Genomic DNA, 19,798 nt, shown 5'->3' with positions numbered 1-19,798 from the left:
AGCACTAAACTTGGACTTGAGTTTTATCTGTTTTACACGCTAGAAATTTGGAACAGCTTAGCCACATGTGCGTCCTAATGGTGAATGCGATAGATCCAGAAGTATTAGTCTTGACTAATTGCGCCATGTTCATCTATAATGGCCGATTTGCATTAGCGCTTCACGTCTGCGACCTCACTTTGGTCGCAGCCAGGTAGGTCCCATCACATGCAAACGAATCTAAACTTCCACCACTTGGTCTGACATGTACGCACACCGCGTCGAGCTGAGTGCATAGCCATGCACAGTAAGACGCAGACCTGTACGTGACCGGATTCCATGGCTGGCCACAAGTTCGACTAGAGGGATCGTGGAGCAATGCCGGCCAGCTGACTGTTAAGATTTGTTCTTCATTAGCCACCCTTGATTAAGCGCATCCAGATTAATTTGTTTTTTGCGGCTGCACAAATAAAACTCCTCAAGTTCTGCCCGTTAGTGTGAAAACTTCTATATTTAATCTGGGAATCAATTTTATCTATTTGACATCCTACACTCGTTAGTCTACCAGAAGTTTGAATGTGCACGTAGATGAACCATGACCTGTAGGCTCGAGTTTGATAAATTAATGCCAATGCTGTTAACTTATTTAACCTGTATAAACAGCCACGCATTAACATGTTTACAAGGTTTCATGAACACTTGTACAGAACTGACCAGTACGCTGTAAGCGACTGGCACAAGTTCTTTGCTCCAATCACGCGCCGACTGTGCCGTGAGTACTGGCAAATAAAATTAACCGCTCTCCCGATTACAATATTGGATTAGAGAGTAAACAGGACGAGGACTTACACATCAGAGTGTATGTAATGATAGCAAGGTAGTTAACTGGTACTCCCTCTAAAGAAATAGGAGTATAAGAGTGTTTAGATCACTACTTTAATAATCTAAACGCTCTTATATTTTTTTACGGAGGGAGTAGTATTTACTGACAAATATCTAATGTTAGTTGAAACTCAGTATTAACTTCCACGGATGACTATGCACATTGCTTATCCATTTCCATAACCTGTTTGTGATTACCAATCGCTGGCACAACATTTTCAATCGAAAGCATAGTCACACATTTGTGCCATGAAATTCTTTGGACCCTTGATCACCTCCTAACTCCAATGTACCATCACCATATGCACGATATATCACATGTATTTAATTTTGCACAGATTAGCATGCAGACCACAACTGAGGGGGTGTTTGTTTCCAGGGACTTTTTTGTGTAGGGACTAGAAAAAGTCCCTCTTAGAGACTTTTTTACCAAACGGGAGGGACTTTTTAGGGACTAAACTAGGCATTTGGGACTAAATGAAGAAGACTCTTAAGGAGAGTCTTTTTGGGACTTTTTGGGACTTTTCCAACAATGCCCCTCCATGCACCCATTGGCCCGCCACCCCATGGTGTTGTTTGATTGTTATTTTTCTATATACTAGGGGCAACATGGTCATTTAATAACCTCTAGAAAGGGACTAGGGACTTTTTAGTCTCTGGAAACAAACAGGGAGGAACTTTTTAGGGACTAGGGACTTTTTAGTTGGGACTAGAAAAAGTCCTAGGACTAGAGAACCAAACACCACCTGAATCGAAGTCGAAAATGACTGAAATATCAACTGCCTTACATTGACAGCTAAGTCATCTTTTTAATTACCCACTCAAGCCCTCTTTACCAACCAGCTTGCAGTTAGCTTGCGAGCACTTTTTCGGTCAGGCCTCCCTCTCCAAATTCTCCAGATATGCTTTTCCCACACTCACCCTGATGAGACAACACAAACCATTATCACTAGAACTGAATTGAAAATCGACACATTTTGACAAAATAACTTAAGCTAACACACAACATGTGCTGATTTTTACTAATACACACATCATGTTCTACGTACAGAACTAGGAACTATGCATAATTGGAATACCCATCACCCACCTTAGCAATTTGATATGGTTCACAAACGGTACAAATACATTACAGTATTTACAAACATACGCCCTAGTGAGTCAAATGGATCGCTGACAGGGAACTTTATTTTTTGACGCTTCAACGGTAGGCTTACGCCTGCCTGAACCTTTATTGCCAACCGTCGGGGTGTTACAGATCTCAGGGAGAACAGAGAGTACATGGGGGTTAAGGAGGGAATAAAATTACATGTAGCGGGGGGCTAAATTCTCCCGGCAAGGTGGAACAACATGGAGCCCCAGTCCCTGAGTTGAATTTGTTTTTGAATATTATTACAGCGATGGGACCAATGTTTAAGATCTTCCGCAGCGGAGCTTGCCACATCATGAAGCCCAAGATGTATGTTCCAAGAGACCTTGGCGTTCCGTCGCTTCCAGATATTCCAAAGAACGGCTAGTAGAACTGTTGATCTAGTTTTGTTGTGCCATTCGCCCTCCCAAGCTTGGAGCAGCCCCTGTGGCGCACCCGGACAGAGGCTGTCGAGCTCCCCCGAAAGTGGAGCTAGGTGCTGACATTCGATAAGGAGGTGGTTGATGGATTCACAGTGGTCGCAGAAGGGGCATGCGGCTGAAGTAGCAATGCCCCGTCTGAACCGTCGTTCATTCGTGAAGAGGCAGTCCTAGCGGGCAAGCCAGAGGTAGAGTCGACATTTATTTGGGGCGTAGTTCCGCCAGATGGCCGGGGCGAGCGTGTCCGTGGGCTTTGTCCTCCAAACCGCTTGGTAAGCAAGCTTAGCGGTGAAAGGTTTCTCAGCGTCCCTTGTAGTTCTCCTGTCAGCAACCTGCATATTTAAGTTCACCGTGGCCAATATAGTGCGTAGTTCAAGCAGTTCGCATTCGGCTGCGTGAGACAACCTAGGTGTTAGATCCAAGGTGAGGTTGTTCGATGTCAAAGCGCGTGCCACTGATGTGTGGACTCGATTGGAGTGTGAAAACAGAGCCAGAAATTGTAGGGCTAGGGTTTGAGCTGAGCGAGGGAGCCAAAGGTCAAGCCAAAAGGAGGTAGTGGTTCCATTACCGATGCTGACCCGGGTGGTGTCCCGGAAGAGGGCGAGGCCTTTCATAATGTCTTTCCAAATCGGGGTATGCTGGTTGTCTGACATGCCTACATCGTTAGCGGTCGACCATCCGTATTTGGTGATCAAGTACCTAGTCTCTCCTGAGGTTTGCTCGTCGTGTAGCTTGGAAATGTGTTTGAGAAGAAGACACATGTTCATGTGGGGAACTTATCAAATGCGTATCTATATGATGGCAGATTTCAGTCCAAAACTATTGATACATTTCACAATTTACCAGGAAGAAACTTTCAGCAGCTCGTGCAAAAAACCAAGATTTCTGTTTGGTAAACAGCAGCACATTGTAAGACACGAGCGGTTGATCTGAATTTACACATACGTACCGTGCAAAAAACCAGGAAGAAGCATGCTTTTTTTTTTAGACAAACGTACCGCGCATGCACACACAATCTCTTGCATACATCTTGTTCTCTGCACATTGAGCCTGCTCTTCGCCAGCAGTATACCAAACCCAGTTTCCCATGAATATAGGTTGTAGAACTCATATGCCTCATCCAACGAGTCAAATTCCGTGCCAATTGTTGGATTGATGACATGCCCTTCACATTTTTCAGCATAAGCACGGACAGACAGCTCAACCGCGGTTTTCCTGTCGTGGTTCATGTCCCTCTCACCAGGTGCTTTCCCGAGCCTCACCCTGAGCCAGTGTGTCGCATCAAAAAGAACAGCCATCAATTAGTTATCTATTCATGGTATAGCACTAGCATAAATCAATAACAGCAAAAGATCTGTATGTGCCGGAAAACTTCGTATGATCAAGATACCTACTACCACAAGAGACTAGAGAAATCCAAAAAAAAAAACTAATGAAATATGGCTCCCCGCTGCATAGATATCAAACGCCACAGTAGAAATCACATACACATATCCAGCTCACTATTAGCTGAAAAAATGCATTTCTCCTGTCACCATCGGAAACCAGCTCTACTTACAGAAGCCAAATCCACAACCATAATTGGTATAACTCATCCTCTTTTTTTTCAGACTTTTTGAATACAGAATCAGCCATCTTTTTAAGGTCCAGCACACTCATCCTAGAATCCAAACAAGACAGATTTTGTGTCTGCATGCGTGGTGAGTCTCAGTACTCCAGCCATAATCACAACAAAAAGTTATCTCGCTTACTCTTGCCTAAATGTCAGACGCCACGCTTAAAATCAAAAAACTACATAGTTCAGTATCGCCTACTAATTTGCATTTATGTATTTCACCATAAGAAAGCAGCTCTAGTTACGTAATCCAAATATGCACGCCCATGATTAGCATAACTCATTCTATCTATTTTTGCAGCCTGCTACATCCACAAAAAACACCCATAATTTCAAGATCCAACAGAGCATGCTAGGAATCCAAACATCACAGATACTGTGTGTCAATGACAGGTTTGTCTTATTAATCCTAGAATCCAAAAAACAAACCAGAAAGCTATTCAGAAATCTAAAACGAACAACTTGAAACCATTACTCTCTGCGTCTCCTACTACGGACACGACTCAAACAGCACAAATCAGAGACTTAACTGTTTGATATTTGGTCTTTCTAAATAATCCATCACAGGATTGTACCAGCAGGGTATGTCGAGAATGCATCTCTTAAGCTGAACAGATGCGAATGAAGCATGATGGGGGACAGAAAAAACCGCACCTCCTCGTCCAGCCGCTTGTAGCTTCAGAGCACACCTCGTATCTCTGCCCATCTCCAACCACCGCTGCTTCTTCGTCCTTCTCGAGCTCTAGGGATGGAGCACTCATGGAATCTTGGGATTCCACCGGGAACACATCACTTTTCCATCCGGTGATGTTAGCTCCACCGCTCCTGCAGTCAAACCGCCATCAGTGAATGGATTTGCAAAGAAAAGTGGGGGGAGGAACTAGGGGGAGAGAGAACTTGGAGGAACAAGAACATACCCGTTGACCTCCAGTCCGTCCGTCGAAATCTCGCCGGTGGGGAATCGCCGCCGCAGCGCGCCCGTGTGGAAAAAGAGAGCAGCCGCGGACGCAAGCTTTCTGTGGAGGAGAGGGTAATGCCGAGGAAACCCACACGCGTGGATCCACCTGCTCCACACATGTCACCGGGCCCATATAACATGTGCTGTTTCGAAAGATCGCTCTGTACCAAAACTGCTGTCCAGGCCACCGAGGGACGCCGCGGGCTGGGGTACAGGAACGGGTGATGGGCCGAACACAATACGCCTATTGAAGCCTAGCTGTATCACGGACAGTAATTCACCCACTAGACCTGCCATCCCACAGCAGTGAAATGACGGATCGCCAATCCCAAAGCCCATTCGAATGGACGAGATTGCGGCCTGCCTGTAGCCCGGCCACCAAAAGTCCTCACTCGCTCCATACTCCATTACTAGCTAGGGTCTGTTTGGATGGATTACCAACGCTGGATTGAAGCCAATTTAGTGGTTGTGCCCGACTGCCCGTGACTTGTCGTGATACAGCTTGGATTGAAGCCAATTTTGCCTCGCCCAGCTCAGATCGGCCACGCCCCTACAGGATTTTCTCCAACGAGCGGCGAAACGAAGGCGCGAAAACGTCCGCCAATAATTTGGCAGCCAAATCATGCGCGCACCATCGCCGGAGCCAGGATTTTTCAAAGCCTAGGGCTATAACTAAGCGGCTATGAAAAGCCAAGACTAGTATACCACATATATCAATGCACGTCAGAAATACACTACATATTCACATTTCGTAGGAAAGATGAACTCCGTTATTAAAACAAGAGAAAATTCATAAAAATGTGTAAAAAGTTTAACAAAATGAATCATTGCACAAGCTGGTACCAAGTTAATAAAGGCTTGATTAATTTGATCTCATTGTTTCTTCATCAGTAGTAGAAGGACCTGGAGCTGTGAAGGTAAAATTCAGTATTCAAGACCAAGACAATGGACATAGGCTAAGTCAATTGTACATTACTTTTAAAAATAAGAACATAATATACCATTTATCTCGAAGTGTGTAGTAGCACGGGATGTAATTGACCGAGTATGCTTCGTCTTGGATTTCTAGTTTTCTGTTTGCAACGAAAGAGAATTGAGTGAAGTTGTACAATTTACCAAAATAAATTTGACTTAAGTTGTACAATTTAACAATACCAAGTAATTGATTTCGTATATGATACAGAAGAACTTGGGAATAGATGGCACTTCCTCCATTCTTTCAACTAAAACCACGACAAAAATTATGAAACGGAGCTTGGTGGGAATTACCTGTACAGGGCATTGGATAAATTACGTAGTTGAAATAAGTAGGACGATATATACTAGGAACAGGTTTACATAAAAACCGATAGAGTTACTAAGCTCCCATGATTTACTCACTTCAGGTTTCCACCATGCTCCCGATCTATTTTTCACTCTCGCACGCGCCCCCTTCGCGCTAGGGTTCAGGTGCCGCCCTCCTTGCTCCAGCCGCTGCAGCCTCCCCGGTCCGACCGGCCTCCACCCGCCACCCCCACCCCACCAGATCAGCAACCGACCCGAAGATTGGTTGCTGCCCACTCGTCCTGCGCTCCTTCCCCGTATGGCATCGGCCAGTCAACCGCTGGATCCGGTGAGTCGGGAGTCATGGGAGAGGACGGCGAGCACGTAGCTGGAGAGTGGAGGTTCCTGGTGCGTGGTGTTGAGGACGATGACTACTTGGAGGTGTTGACAACGGCGTCTGGATCCGGGGCTTCGTCGGGCTGTTCGTGTTCCTGTGCTACATGCCTACATGTAATGGTTCAATTTCTTTCCTCTTTTTTTTTGTTTCCTTATGTCTTGATTGTTACTTTGATTGTGTGATGAGGGAGCTCTGAATTTTTTTAGTTTTATTGGGCGCTTGAGGTGTCACTGTTTGTCCTGGGGCCTATTTTTGTGGTCGGGGGTGTGCTTCTTCATGTCCGTTGTGATGAATATCCCTGATGGGGTTTGTAGTTTGTTACTCATTATCTTCAATATAGCAATAGCAGGCTTGTGATGTTTCGAGGTTTGATTTCATGCTTAAGTAAACAAACCGCTGGATGTGCATTCATATATTTTTTAAATCACTTGTTTAGCTTACAAGAATGTACCTCATACTTAACAAACAGATGCTAGAATATGTAGGCTCCAGAAAATGTTATTTGCTTTTAGACTTTAAATAAATCGTGCGTCATAGAAGTGCTTTCGTTAAGGGTAACCGACACGTGGCATCCACCGTAACGGGTCGCCGTTAAGCTATCGGGTTCCGGTTTGGATCCGATAACCCGTTAATAGCCCGGACCAATGGTGATTTTCCATGTGTAAAATTCTCATTCGCCGACGATCCACGTGTCGGCTCAGCGTTGGGACAGATGTCAACCATCCATTTGACAAGAATTGCCAATGAAACATTGACACGTGGGACGGCCCAATAGAGGCCCATATAGGTTTAAAAGCCGGCCCAGGAACAGACCCACAAGATTTCGTCAGATCTAATGGGCCGGCACGTTAACAGCCTAACATTTTCTGGACCAAATTATAGCCCACATCAGATACAGGCCGTTAAATGACTGCACTATTCTAGGCCAGTTTACGGCCCATATCAGATCCAGCCCGTTAACAACCTGCAATAGTTTGGGCCAAATTACAGTCCATACCTGATCCGGCCCGCTAACTGACTTTCATTTCTTGGGCCAAATTACGGCCCATAACAGATACAGCCCTTTAACAGCTACTGAGCCATCGGGCCCATTGGGGGCCTGATTTGCTCTTCGGCCTCTTAATGACCCGTTTAACAGTTTGGCCCGATATTAGTTTTGGCCTATCAGCGGCCCTTTCTACATATGGGCCTCTTTCGGCCTGGTTTCACTTTCGGCCATTTAAAGGCCCGAGTTGCACCTGGGCCTAATTCTGGTCCGTAGTTACTTTCAGCCTCTTAACGGCCCGTAGTCTTCGTGGATACATTCTAGCCCAAACTGCATATCATCCCGTTAAAGGACCTTGAGAGTGTTGGGCCTAATTTTGGCCCGTTATACATCCGGCCTGCTTCCCGCCCGTCATGTAATTGGGTCAGCCAAGGCCCCAAAACATTTCAGCATGTTCATGGCCCGTCACCCGAATGGGCCAATAATGGGCCGATTTATATTATAGCCGCTGTCGGCCCATGATTTGTTCGCCATACGGAGTGACAAATCCCAATCTTTATCCATGCCAACTCAACAGACACCCTCGGAGATACCTGTAGAGCACCTTTATAGTCACCCAGTTACGTTGCAACGTTTGGTACACACAAGGTACTCCTCCGGTGTCAGTGAGTTGCATGATCTCATGGTCATAGGAACATATACTTGACATGCAGAAAACGATAGCAATAAAATTGACACGATCATATGCTATGTTTATAGTTTGGGTCTTGTCCATCACATCATTCTCCTAATGATGTGATCCCATTATCAAATGACAACTCATGTCTATGGCAAGGAAACCATAGCCATCTTTGATCAACGAGCTAGTCTAGTAGAGGCTCACTAGGGACACATTGTTGTCTATGTACCCACACATGTATCTGAGTTTCTGATCAATACAATTCTAGAATGGATAATAAACGATTATCATGAACAGGGAAATATAATAATAACTAATTTATTATTGCCTCTAGGGCATATTTCCAATAGTACAAAGCAGGGGAAACCCTATTTCGTTATTGTTAGAACCATGTTTTACAAAATACAATCCTTATAATAATTAGTTCACAGATTATTAAAAGACTACCTTGGTCTTTAAAAGGACTATGTTGGAAAGTCCATCATCCAACACTGTGTGTAAGCAAAGGAAATATCCACATTAGAATACTCATGATCCATTATTCCCAAGTATCGAACCTTTGACCTATTTAAATAATAAGCAAATGTTGCGCTTCTATAATCATCACGAAAAAGGGCAATTTCTTTGTAAGGATGAAATCCCAGACACCAAAAAAGGTGAGCTGGAGCATAATGGATGTCCTTTTTGGGCCAGTCCACAGTTGTAACAACATTTTCATCAACAGAAACCCATTCAAAATCATCTTTGGATAGTTCCTTGTTGTATTCATTTGCAACTTCAAGGTTGGCATCCAACAAAGATTCTTTCTAATCAAGCGACTGTGAGATCCATGGTCCGCGGTCATGTTTACAAGGATACTAGTGGCAGGGGCGTGCCTCCTCCGCGTCACTGTGCGCACCAACCTTGTTTGTGCACTTGTTAGCGTGTAATGAGCAGTAGTTGCTAAAATAAAATATAGCAAGTTATAAGTGCTGCTACACAGTATTCATTCATAAAACACATCTTGCATAGCAGTCATGTGGGCACATATATGGATTATGCACGTCCGCAGGTCTAGGCTAATCTTGATGGCACTTATGTACAGCAAAAGTGATTTGACTACAGGTGAATCTTTGCCGACTTTAACCTATTGAGGAGTTCCAGAAATACATCAGTATGGATTGTATCTATGACGTTATCATAAGTGCCCAGTTAAATCAAAATGGCCCAAATGATTCAGTCCTGAATTCCCATACTTAAAACCGGGTCTTAACCTCCACTTCATTCACCCCTGAGATGAATATTAAATCAGGCTCATGGCTGGAAGTTGCAAAAGAAACGGTAGGTCAACTCTATGTTCTGTTAGTAAGTGACAGAAAATTTGCAGGCAAAGTTCGGTCTTACAGTTTCTCTCCCTCTTCGTAACCATAACTTGATGCCACAGCAAGCAGATGCCCATCCTTACTGAACGACAGACCAGCAATGTTTGACACATACTTTTGAGTACTGCGATCAAAGCGTAATAGCATGAACACCTAGAACACTTCAGATAATCATACTCCCAAAGCAAGACTGTCACCGAGTGAACTGATACAACCTCTTCTTGTTTGTGCGATCCCAGCACGAATCCATCATGGCCTCGAGTGGCAATTGTAGCATATCTACAGACAATACATAACAGTTCAAGAAACTGAGAACAGATTAACCTATTCGAGATCACCAAGAAAATTAAACACTGAAACTTTACATTGGATGGAATGCAATGGCATCGACAGGATAAGGCATCACATAAGCTTTACTCCATTGAGCAAAGAATAATACAAAGTGAATTCAAACTTTGTACCTCCATGAATCAGCTATGCTTGGCACCACATCAACATCTTGCCATCGATTGCCGATCTTCCCCATCTACACACTAGCAAAATAAAGAACAACTTCTTCAAAAGTGTTCAACTGAAATATAAGCAGATATACAATGTGGAGATTTCCCCCAGCCCTGGCCTTGCCAAAATAGATTAAAATGCATGGGTGCTTAAATTTTTGGAATGGGTGTCATGGGAATGTGTACTATAAAAAGAAGGGGGTATTTTCTTTTAGTCATTTGAACAAACAAGCAAGGTGCACCTTTTGTATCACATATAAATGCAACCATCAGCACAAAAAGTTGTAAGAGTGGGGATCAAAGATCCATGAAAAGAATTTGTCGTTTGCTGCGATCATCTGCTTCAATTTATAAGTATAAGCACTTCAAATTCCTTAAATGGTTGGGAGACATATGAATTTAGATTACACTACTATTTCAGTTACTGGATGGTTCTTTTCAATGTTATGTGATCATTTCTGTATGTTACAGTTAAATGTATAGTGTACCGTAGCGCCATAGCACCCATAATCTAAGTACAAATAGCAATGAGCAATGATTTCTCGGGCTATAAAAATTTCTGCTATGTCACTCAAGAGCAATAAATATACCCATTGAAGACTGATAGAAAACTGTAACCTTACTTTGAACAGTGATCTGACAATAACAACTCTCTTCTCTTTTTACATGTTTAGAAATCTGCATATTTTCTTGGAATGATTTCAGTAACATAATTCAATGGCTCGGTATATGCTCACATATACCCACTCTTACAAGCTACCATAAGGCTTGTTTCAGACTGGTAGTCTATACTATATTGCTAACCCTGAGATTGGATTTTGTGTTAACTATAGATAACAAAAACAAAGCCTTTAGTCCCAAACAAGTTTGCGTTAACTATAGAATCTTGAAAAAAGAAATAGTGGGCTGATTAGATATAATAAGATTTAAATGGAAAATAAACGATGAATAGAAAATGACCATTTTTTAATCAAGCGCTAGAAGTCGCTACAGACTTATAAAAAAAGCTAATTTCACATTAGCTCCGTCTCGATTCGGTGCCACTTTAGAAATTAAAGAGATTTAGAGAGGCAGATCACATTCTTTGTTTGTCTAATGCCAACTTTAATCATACACCATGAAGCTACAAAGTTGAGGCGTCCAATAGATTTCTGAATTTAATTAGTGTGACTACTTGTTGGAAACAAATCATCATCATATGACAAAACAAAATACCCGAAATATTTTCCCATCACATCACACAACCAAGATGTGCAGTCAAGCATGAGGTTGCAATGCAATGTAAGAACAAAGGATTACAATCGGTTGAGTGGGTTGTGGTCACGTGTGACGAGGACTGTCAGCCCGCGGCGTAAACGCCGTCAGTTACCCGCTCCTCCGTGGACGCTGACAGAAACACACTGGCACCTGACTTGCCGGAGATGAGCAACAAGATACCCATCTGGTCCTCGATTGACTCCCTAACAGAAGGGAGCCCATAAATAGGAGGTAGAAAAAGAAACAAAACAGAGTGTGAGTCCCCAAGAACCACATAACGACCAGTTCAAAAAAGAGAAAGAGCCACAAATCGATTCTCACCTGATAGGTTGTCCTCAGCGTATTGCACCTGGAAGTACTATTGGGAGATAGAAAAGGAGTAAGCGCACAGCAGAATACAATATCATGTCATGGTGAGTAAAGGTGTATGTTTGAACATACCATCCTATGGCCTCGTTTGGCAAATATCTTGGTATTCCCTGAAGAAAAGGTTGGCCAGTAGCACAAGTTTAGGTCCTGGTTTTCAGTACAATCAATTATGAAATTAAGAAAATGTTGCAAGACACAAACTTCTGCCTGGCAATGATGGGAAGCCGTGTAACAATCATTTCGGTTCAATAATCTAATTCATTTGCTTCTTTTAGTTGTTGTGAAAACTAATTCCTTTGCTTCTTTTAGTTGTTGTGAAAACTAATTCCTTTATTTCAATGGGTAACATAGGAACTAGATTACATCACACACGTTGCTGCGGGGATTGGTGAGATTCGCTTGTATGGTATATGAATATTTGGATTAATAATATGAGACTTTACACTACTAGGAAAAAGCCTAGTAGTAGCGCGGGTTAAAAGCTAGTAGTAGCGCGGGCGCCTGCGCTACTACTACAGTGCTACAGCTAACTAGTAGTAGTAGCGCGGTGCATCCCGCGCTACTAGTACGTGTCTTAGTAGTAGCGCGGGTTCGACACGCGCTACTACTAACTATCTGTAGCGCGTGTCTGTGACCTACGCTACTACTATTAATTTGAAAACCCCCCAAAAAAATCTCGACCCCGTGCGTGCTGTCAATCGTGCAGGGAGATCTCGGCCATGATGCGCGCCTCATGGAAGCCGTCGAGGGCGGCCGCGGAGGCCAGCCCGGCGTGGGCCGGGAGCTGGAGGACCTGGATCTTGGCATCGTGCGTGGGGAGCAGCACCTAGCGGCGGCCACCGCCGTTGAGGTCGGCGACGAGCGGCGGCGGGAGGCGGTCCACGTCATGCTTGATCGGGAAGCCGTCGTCCGACAGGTGGTACCACGCCTCCCGGAATGAGAAGTCGCCCTCGTGCTGCCGGAGGAGGAGGGGGATGGGTCAGCTAGGGATCCGGATCGAATCGGAGAGGGGGGAGGAGGAGGAGGGCTGACCTGGAGCAAGAAGAAGACGGTGAAGGCAGCGAGGAGGAGAATGCCGAGGTCGCGCTTCCGCATCTTGGCGGCAGCGAGGAGCTCAGGCGACCGCCCACCGGAGGGATCTCGGAGAGGGAGGGGGGAAGAAAGCAGAGTGTACCAGCAGCGGCCACCGCTGGAGTACGAGGGAGAGAGGAGGAAAGTGAGAGAGGGGGAAACTGAGGGAGAGAGGAGGGATTCGGCCGAGGATATGGGAATTTCACCTACCCCGTACTTAGTAGTAGCGAGGGATATAAAACCGCGCTACTACTATCAACTTAGTAGTAGCGCGGGTTTGTACCCCTCGCTACTAGTATGGCATGTCCCGGGAGGGCACGGTAGAGACCGCTTAGTAGTAGCGCGGGTTAAAAACCCGCGCTACTAGTATCAACTTAGTAGTAGCGAGGGGTAAAAACCCGCGCTACTAGTAAGTAGCAGTAGCGAGGGTTTATTTAAGAATACATAAGATATACATTCAATTATTGTATAACTGTAAAATATTTATTCAGTATAAGTAGCATAAGTGAATGAAAGCTCACTTCCATGGTTTCATGTTAAAGTGAGCCTTTTGCCATAAGGATGGCTGCATGTTTGAGATGTCATGTTTACAATATAAGATAAATGTGTTAGTCGGATCACCTATTTAGTTATATTTAGTGGATCACCTTTGAATTGATCTCGAAAATGCCTACGTGAAAAATTACAGAATTCCTCTGTATGGCGAACTTATTTTCCTTCAACATCAGTTTTACACACACACACACACAAGCAAAAGAGCCCGTACATTACAACGGGAGAGAAAATAACGCACGCTCTTAACCCAATAACCATGACTCAAGACCCTAGTACCTAATAGGTCCACGTCCTATATTTTCACATGGCATCACATTTGTGTTGCCGACGGTGGCCTCAGTATTCACACAATGAAAACACATTTGAATATGGTCAGTCCTAAGGCCTCTCTCTCTCTCTTGCGTGCGCGCTTGCTCCGAATAAGATGAGAAATATGTTGTTTCCCCTATGAGATTTTTCAGAGGTGTGCATGCATGGTTATCGATGTTTTCTTTCCTCTCAATCTGATTTTAATGGGTGTTTATTTGCAATTCGGATTGCCGCCGGTACGAAAGAATAATGGACCGTGCACTATAGCTTAAATTTGCACCAAAAATAATATTTAAGAAATATTTACAGCTACAAATAATATAATATTTATATTCTACATATTTTCTTAATCAAATTTCACATATAACATGTTAACATCAGAGTTACGGTTTAAAAGATATGAATAATTTTATTTTAGATAAGTTGTGGGTTGATTAACCGAAAAGTCGGGGGGGGGGGGGGGGGGTTCTGTTAAAACAAAAAAAATCGTTGGACTTAAATATGGGCGGCGGGTTGATTACCTAAAATGTTAGGGGGTTTTCTAAGAACATGGTCAGATGATTTGGTTGAGCATATGTGGGCTTACTTTGACAACCAATAGATGTATCGGCTATCTTTTTTTAAATGTATTTGAGACAATTTAATTTTTATTTGGCTTATAAACTATGACATATTTATGTTGTGAACCTATGAGATATTTGTATTTTGTTTAGATTTGTGAGCTAGGGGCTAAATTTTCTTATATTTGAAAAAAAACACGATAGGCCAGCCGCAAGGGAAAAATGCATCCGCACGTTGGACGCACGACCGACCCAAACGCAAAAGAGGGCGGACGTCGAGCGGACGGGCGGCCGACCCAAACAGGCATAAAACAGATAAAACAGTTAAACCATGTTGAGTCGCGCACGTAAAATGACAAAAAATGATACAGACAACTAAACACGGCCTGAGGCATTTTTGTGCTGCTAGCACATGCTATAGCCAGCCAACAATAGCACACAAGGTTTGGGACTGACTATGGGTCAGTCGAGTGAAAATTAAATTTAGATCAGTCGACTGACCAAACTTGTTTCAGCAATTCGTACGCGCAGCGCTGAATAGTGTACGTACATAAGCAACGTACATACTTTATCCATCCTTAAAAGAGTATAATTATAATTTTGTTGTAAAGTCGACATTTTTAATGTTCGACCATATTTATACAATAATACACCAATATTTATACCATGAAATTAGTAACATTAGATTCATGATAAAATATATTTTTACCATATACCTATTTAGTTTCACAAATGTTGATTTTTTTTTTACAAACTAGGTCAAACTTAAGATAGTTTAACCCTCCAACAAAGCTGGAAGTACACTCTTTTAAGAACAGAAAGAGTACGTACCTAAACCAACGCTACTAGCTAGCTACCTTCCTCTTCCAAATTATTTTTCTTTTGGGTCGGAGGACGCAACCTTCTTTTTTTTACGAGAAACTTCCAATCTATTCATCTTCAATTATGGCAGTAAAAAGAACAACAAAGATAATAAAAATTACAACCATGTTCGTGGACCACTTAGCGACGGCTACAAACACTGGAGCGAGCCGAAGGCGCGCCGCCGTCATCGCCCCTCCCTCATCGGAGTCGGGCAAACATTGTTGTAGTAGACAGTCGGGAAGTCGTCGTGCTAAGGCCTCATAGGACCAGTGCACCAGAGTAGCGACCATCACCGATGAAGAAAGTCATAGATCAAAAAAACCAAACATGTAAACACCTAAACGAAGACAAATACGGATCCAATTAGATCCACCCAAGACCAACATCGACCAAATCCCGCAAGATCCGACAGAGACAAACCTCCACACGCCATCCGACGATGCTAGACGCACCATCGGGATGAGGATAGAACGTGGGAGACATTATTCCTACTAAGGGACGTCGCCGCCGCCACACAGCCTCAACCAAGACGCTGACTCTAACAAGAACAAGAACAGGGTCCCTCCCGCCGGCGGGGGCCGAGATCCTGCGCACCTCCATGGCCTAGAGGCCATCGGAGATGGGACGGACCGGCGGCGGCACCGACAGGAGGACAAGAGCTTTTCTTGTGGAGGAGGAAAGAGAATCTCTCTTTTCTATTTAAACTAAACAAAGCCTACCTAATTAATAAACCCGCAGATTGATCACGTATGGACGCTGGGGAGGACGCAACCTTCAAACGCATGCATGGATGCATCTCAAGTATTATAGGAGTACATGACTATTTCGAAACAAAGTATTGTAGGTCACTGCAAGTGCACATGCAATCTCTCTCATCGGTTGAAACAAAGTATTGTATGTCACTGCAAGTCCCTGTACGCACATGCACTCTCTCCCATCGATCGCTAGTAGCTAAATAAATGCATGTCAATCTAGTACTAACAACCCATGCATGTTAGTCGACTGAAATACAATTCGGGTTAGTTAACTGACTCAAAATAAACAAATAGTGATCTTTTTTGCATACAATTTACGTATAAGTTATTATTATTTTCAAAGAAAGAATGAATGTGGCATTGGTACACATTAAAAAGAAAGGGGATGACAAAAGTTTAAAAAACTTGCACACAACCTTGCACTGAAATTGCACTTTTTGTAATATGCAAAGAATAAACATATAATAATTTAATTTTCATACTCTAATATAATTTAAAAACATATCGTGTGTTACCTACATGTATACATTTTATAAGGATGAATGGACATTGGCGTTACCATTGGAAAAAAAAAGCGAACCAACCTGTGGTTGGATGCTTAGAGGGACAGTGGTATCCCCAGCCCACCAGGGTTCAGGTCCTGGTGCTTACATTATTCCTGGATTCATTTCAGGATTTCCGGCGATGCGCTTTCAATGGGAGGAGACGTTGCCGTTGACGACGAGGCGCCCACGGTGACTTCGTAAATCTCAAGATGATATGCTGGCTCAGTCTCTCGAAAGTGCTCATAGGGGTAGCATATGCGTGTGTGCGTTCATAGGGGTGAGTGTATGCGTGTATGTATGGGCGCTTGCGTTTGTACTATGTTAAAAATAAAAAATTATTTTTTCACACAATTTACAAAGAAATTGCACTTTTTAAATTTGCAAGAATTAGTATATACTAGTGTAATTTCCAAAAAAGAAGTTTTCTAATATGGAATGAATTGGTGGCATTAGTATTGTCCTTGAAAAAGAAACAAAATAAATATAAACTAAAACAATATAAAAATAATGAACTTTTCTAAGAAAGAATGAATTAGTGACATTGGAATTACCCTTTGAGAAGAAAGAAAATAAAAAATAATGACAAAATTTGCATGAAATTTACACAGAAATTGCGTCATTTCATAATATATAAGAACAATTGTATAATAGTGCAATTTCCGTCAGAAGGAATAGATTAACAACATTGGTATTACCTTCAAAGAAAATGAAAGAAAAATAAAATAAGATAAAAATAATGAACTTTTCTGAGGAAGAATGAATTAGTTGCATTAGTATTACCCTTTAAGAATAAAGAAAATAAAAGAAAAATAAAATAAAACAAAAAATAATGGGACGGTTGTCGAGGGCTAGCTGTTCCCTGTGCTAGATTCCAATGGAGCATCCTTTCTGCCTGAATGCATGCTTCAGTGCAGCGATAGGGGGAACAGGACGCTACAATACCGGGTCAGCTCAGTGCATGTGACTGCCGGGATGAATTTAAGTCCACGAGGTGCTCGGCCTCCATCGGCATTTTTCTGTGAAGCTTCCTCTGAAAAAAGTTCGTCGTGGCATTTCTCTTAACCAGCCACGAGTAGCTAGTACACCAACCAACGAAACAGCATCGGCATTAGCTGTGCAATCTACATCTATAACATAGACCGACGGGCCCCCGCCTGAGCAACCCGCATCACAAGAACGAGCTAATGGAGATCGAGCTCTGGCCGATATGGGCGACGCTCGCGGTCGCCTCGCTCCTCTACTTCCTGGCCAGCCCCGCGCGCCGTGCCGGCACGGGGGGCGGGCGGATTCCGCCGGGCCCCACGCCGCTGCCGCTCGTCGGCAACCTGCTCTGCCTTCGCCGCGGCAACCTCCACCACACGCTCGCGCGCCTCGCGCGCGCCCACGGCCCCGTCATGACGCTCAGGCTCGGCCTCACCACCGCCGTGGTGGTGTCCTCGCGCGACGCGGCCCGGGAGGCGTTCACTAGGCACGACCGGCGCCTGGCCGCCCGCGCCGTCCCGGACGCCGCGCGCGGCCTCGGCTTCGCCGACCGGTCTATGTTGTGGCTGCCCAGCTCCGACCCGCTCTGGAAGAGCCTGCGCGGCATCGTGGCCGCCCACGCCTTCTCGCCGCGCGCCCTCGCCGCAGCGCGCGGCGTCCGGGAGCGCAAGGTGCGCGACATGGTGAGCTACTTCCGCGGCCGCGCCGGGAGGGAGGTGGACGTAGGCCAGGTCATGTACGCCGGCGTGCTCAACCTCGTGTCGAGCGCGCTCTGCTCCGTCGACGTGGTCGACATGGGCGCCGCCGAGTCGGGGCAGGGCATGCGGGAGCTCGTCGAGGACCTCGTCGCGGTGATCGCCAAGCCCAACATCTCCGACCTCGTCCCTTTCCTTCGGCGGCTCGACTTGCAAGGGTGGCGTCGCTGGTCGGCGATGCGGATCGATAAAATCTTGCTCATATTGGATGGCATAATCGACCGTCGTATGGCCAACACCTCCACGGAGGAGAAGCTCTCTCACGGTGACTTCCTGGACTCGCTCCTGGAGCTCTTCTCCACGGGCAAGATCGCCCGCGACGGCCTGACGGCCATATTGTTCGACTTGTTCACGGCCGGGAGCGACACCATGGCCCTCACCGTCGAGTGGGCGATGGCCGAGCTGCTCCGGAACCCAGGAGTCATGGCCAAGGTCCGCGCGGAGATACACGACGCTGTCGGCGGCAAGGAGAGCATCGGCGAGACCGACGTGGCGGGCTTGCCGTACCTCCAAGCCGTGTTGAAGGAGGCCATGCGGCTGCACCCGGTGGGGCCGATACTGCTGCCCCACCGGGCCGTGGAGGAAGGCGTGGAGATCGGCGGCTACACCGTGCCGGAGGGCTCGACAGTCATCTTCAACGCGTGGGCGATAATGCGCGACCCGGCGGCGTGGGAGAGGCCCGACAAGTTCGTGCCGGAGAGGTTCCTGAGCATGGCCGATGCGGACCAGGCGGTGGACTTCCGGGGCAAGGCGTTCGAGTTCATCCCGTTCGGGTCCGGCCGGAGGCTGTGCCCCGGCCTGCCGATGGCGGAGCGCGTCCTGCCGTTCATCCTGGCCTCGCTGCTGCACGCGTTCGAGTGGCGGCTGCCGGACGGCATGTCGGCCGAGGAGCTGGACGTGAGCGAGAGGTTCACCACCGCCAATATGATGGCTGTCCCACTCAAGGCCGTGCCCGTGGTGGTTACCTAATTAATGGACGTCACAACGTGAAAGTACATGTCACTGTCTTTCTTCACCAAGATTTCGTGATTGGATGACTCTTCTGTCGTACGTACAGTAGAAGTCAACATAACATTTTGTCTTATCCTTATCTTTTTTCTGCGGGGACATAACATGTTATCTTATTCTTATCTTATGGGATAAGATTATCATTTCTTTTGCGATAAGGATAAGATTATCATTAGAACTTCCTCCATATGTTGATCGTAATAACATCTCATATTGTAGGACACGGATGGAGTAACTTTTGTGGTCAAAATTCTCTAAGTGTCTATGCAACATGGCACGATGAGGCGTCCTTTCGTATCCGAAGGCATCTTTTGGTCATATTATATTATTAAGAAAAATTAGAGTAAGATGACATGTATCCCAAATTTATGAATAAAGATAAAAAGATGTTATACGATTCACAAGATAAGATTCTTTTTATGGGTAAACAACTTCTTTTTCTGAAACACGTTGCAGGCACACCCGATGAGCGCACATGTCCTTTGATAGGGCATTACCTCTACAACATCTATATAGTCTGCTTTAACCATGTTTTTTTCCATCCGACTGACACCAACCCGAGGAATTGTTCAGTACCTCAA

At 44.9% G+C, this 19,798-nt stretch overlaps 2 protein-coding genes across 2 annotated transcripts; one reads left to right on the top strand and one right to left on the bottom strand.

Annotated features, from left to right (window-relative positions):
- Positions 1-1,481: 1,481 nt before the first annotated feature.
- LOC123169103 (uncharacterized) lies at positions 1,482-5,111 on the bottom strand. The gene is made up of 4 exons (XM_044586948.1): positions 4,963-5,111; positions 4,700-4,870; positions 3,429-3,693; positions 1,482-1,783 (listed from the first exon to the last, which is right to left on the bottom strand). Exons 2-4 carry the CDS (start codon positions 4,804-4,806, stop codon positions 1,712-1,714), a joined length of 444 nt encoding a protein of 147 aa, XP_044442883.1. The 5' UTR covers positions 4,807-4,870; positions 4,963-5,111; the 3' UTR covers positions 1,482-1,711.
- Positions 5,112-17,468: 12,357 nt separating this feature from the next.
- Positions 17,469-19,404, top strand: LOC123169810 (cytochrome P450 76M5). Its single transcript, XM_044587683.1, has one exon. The coding sequence runs from the start codon at positions 17,658-17,660 to the stop codon at positions 19,176-19,178; it is 1,521 nt and encodes a 506-aa protein (XP_044443618.1). The 5' UTR covers positions 17,469-17,657; the 3' UTR covers positions 19,179-19,404.
- Positions 19,405-19,798: the final 394 nt, after the last annotated feature.

Source organism: Triticum aestivum, chromosome 7D (assembly GCF_018294505.1).
Source record: "Triticum aestivum cultivar Chinese Spring chromosome 7D, IWGSC CS RefSeq v2.1, whole genome shotgun sequence".
Lineage (NCBI taxonomy): Eukaryota > Viridiplantae > Streptophyta > Magnoliopsida > Poales > Poaceae > Triticum > Triticum aestivum.
The sequence above is the reverse complement of the archived record's forward strand: the minus strand, read 5'-3'. Positions and strand labels throughout refer to the sequence as shown.

What these genes read in the sequence shown, in the direction of transcription:
- LOC123169810 (XM_044587683.1), top strand. Translation starts at nt 17,658, where the DNA reads ATGGAGATCGAGCTCTGGCCGATATGGGCGACGCTCGCGGTCGCCTCG.
- LOC123169103 (XM_044586948.1), bottom strand. Translation starts at nt 4,806, where the DNA reads ATGAGTGCTCCATCCCTAGAGCTCGAGAAGGACGAAGAAGCAGCGGTG. An exon ending in ACAAGCGGCTGGACGAGGAG is followed by an intron (nt 3,694 to 4,699) that starts GTGCGGTTTTTT and finishes ACACTGGCTCAG; the next exon opens with GGTGAGGCTCGGGAAAGCAC. An exon ending in AGATTGTGTGTGCATGCGCG is followed by an intron (nt 1,784 to 3,428) that starts GTACGTTTGTCT and finishes TTGTCTCATCAG; the next exon opens with GGTGAGTGTGGGAAAAGCAT.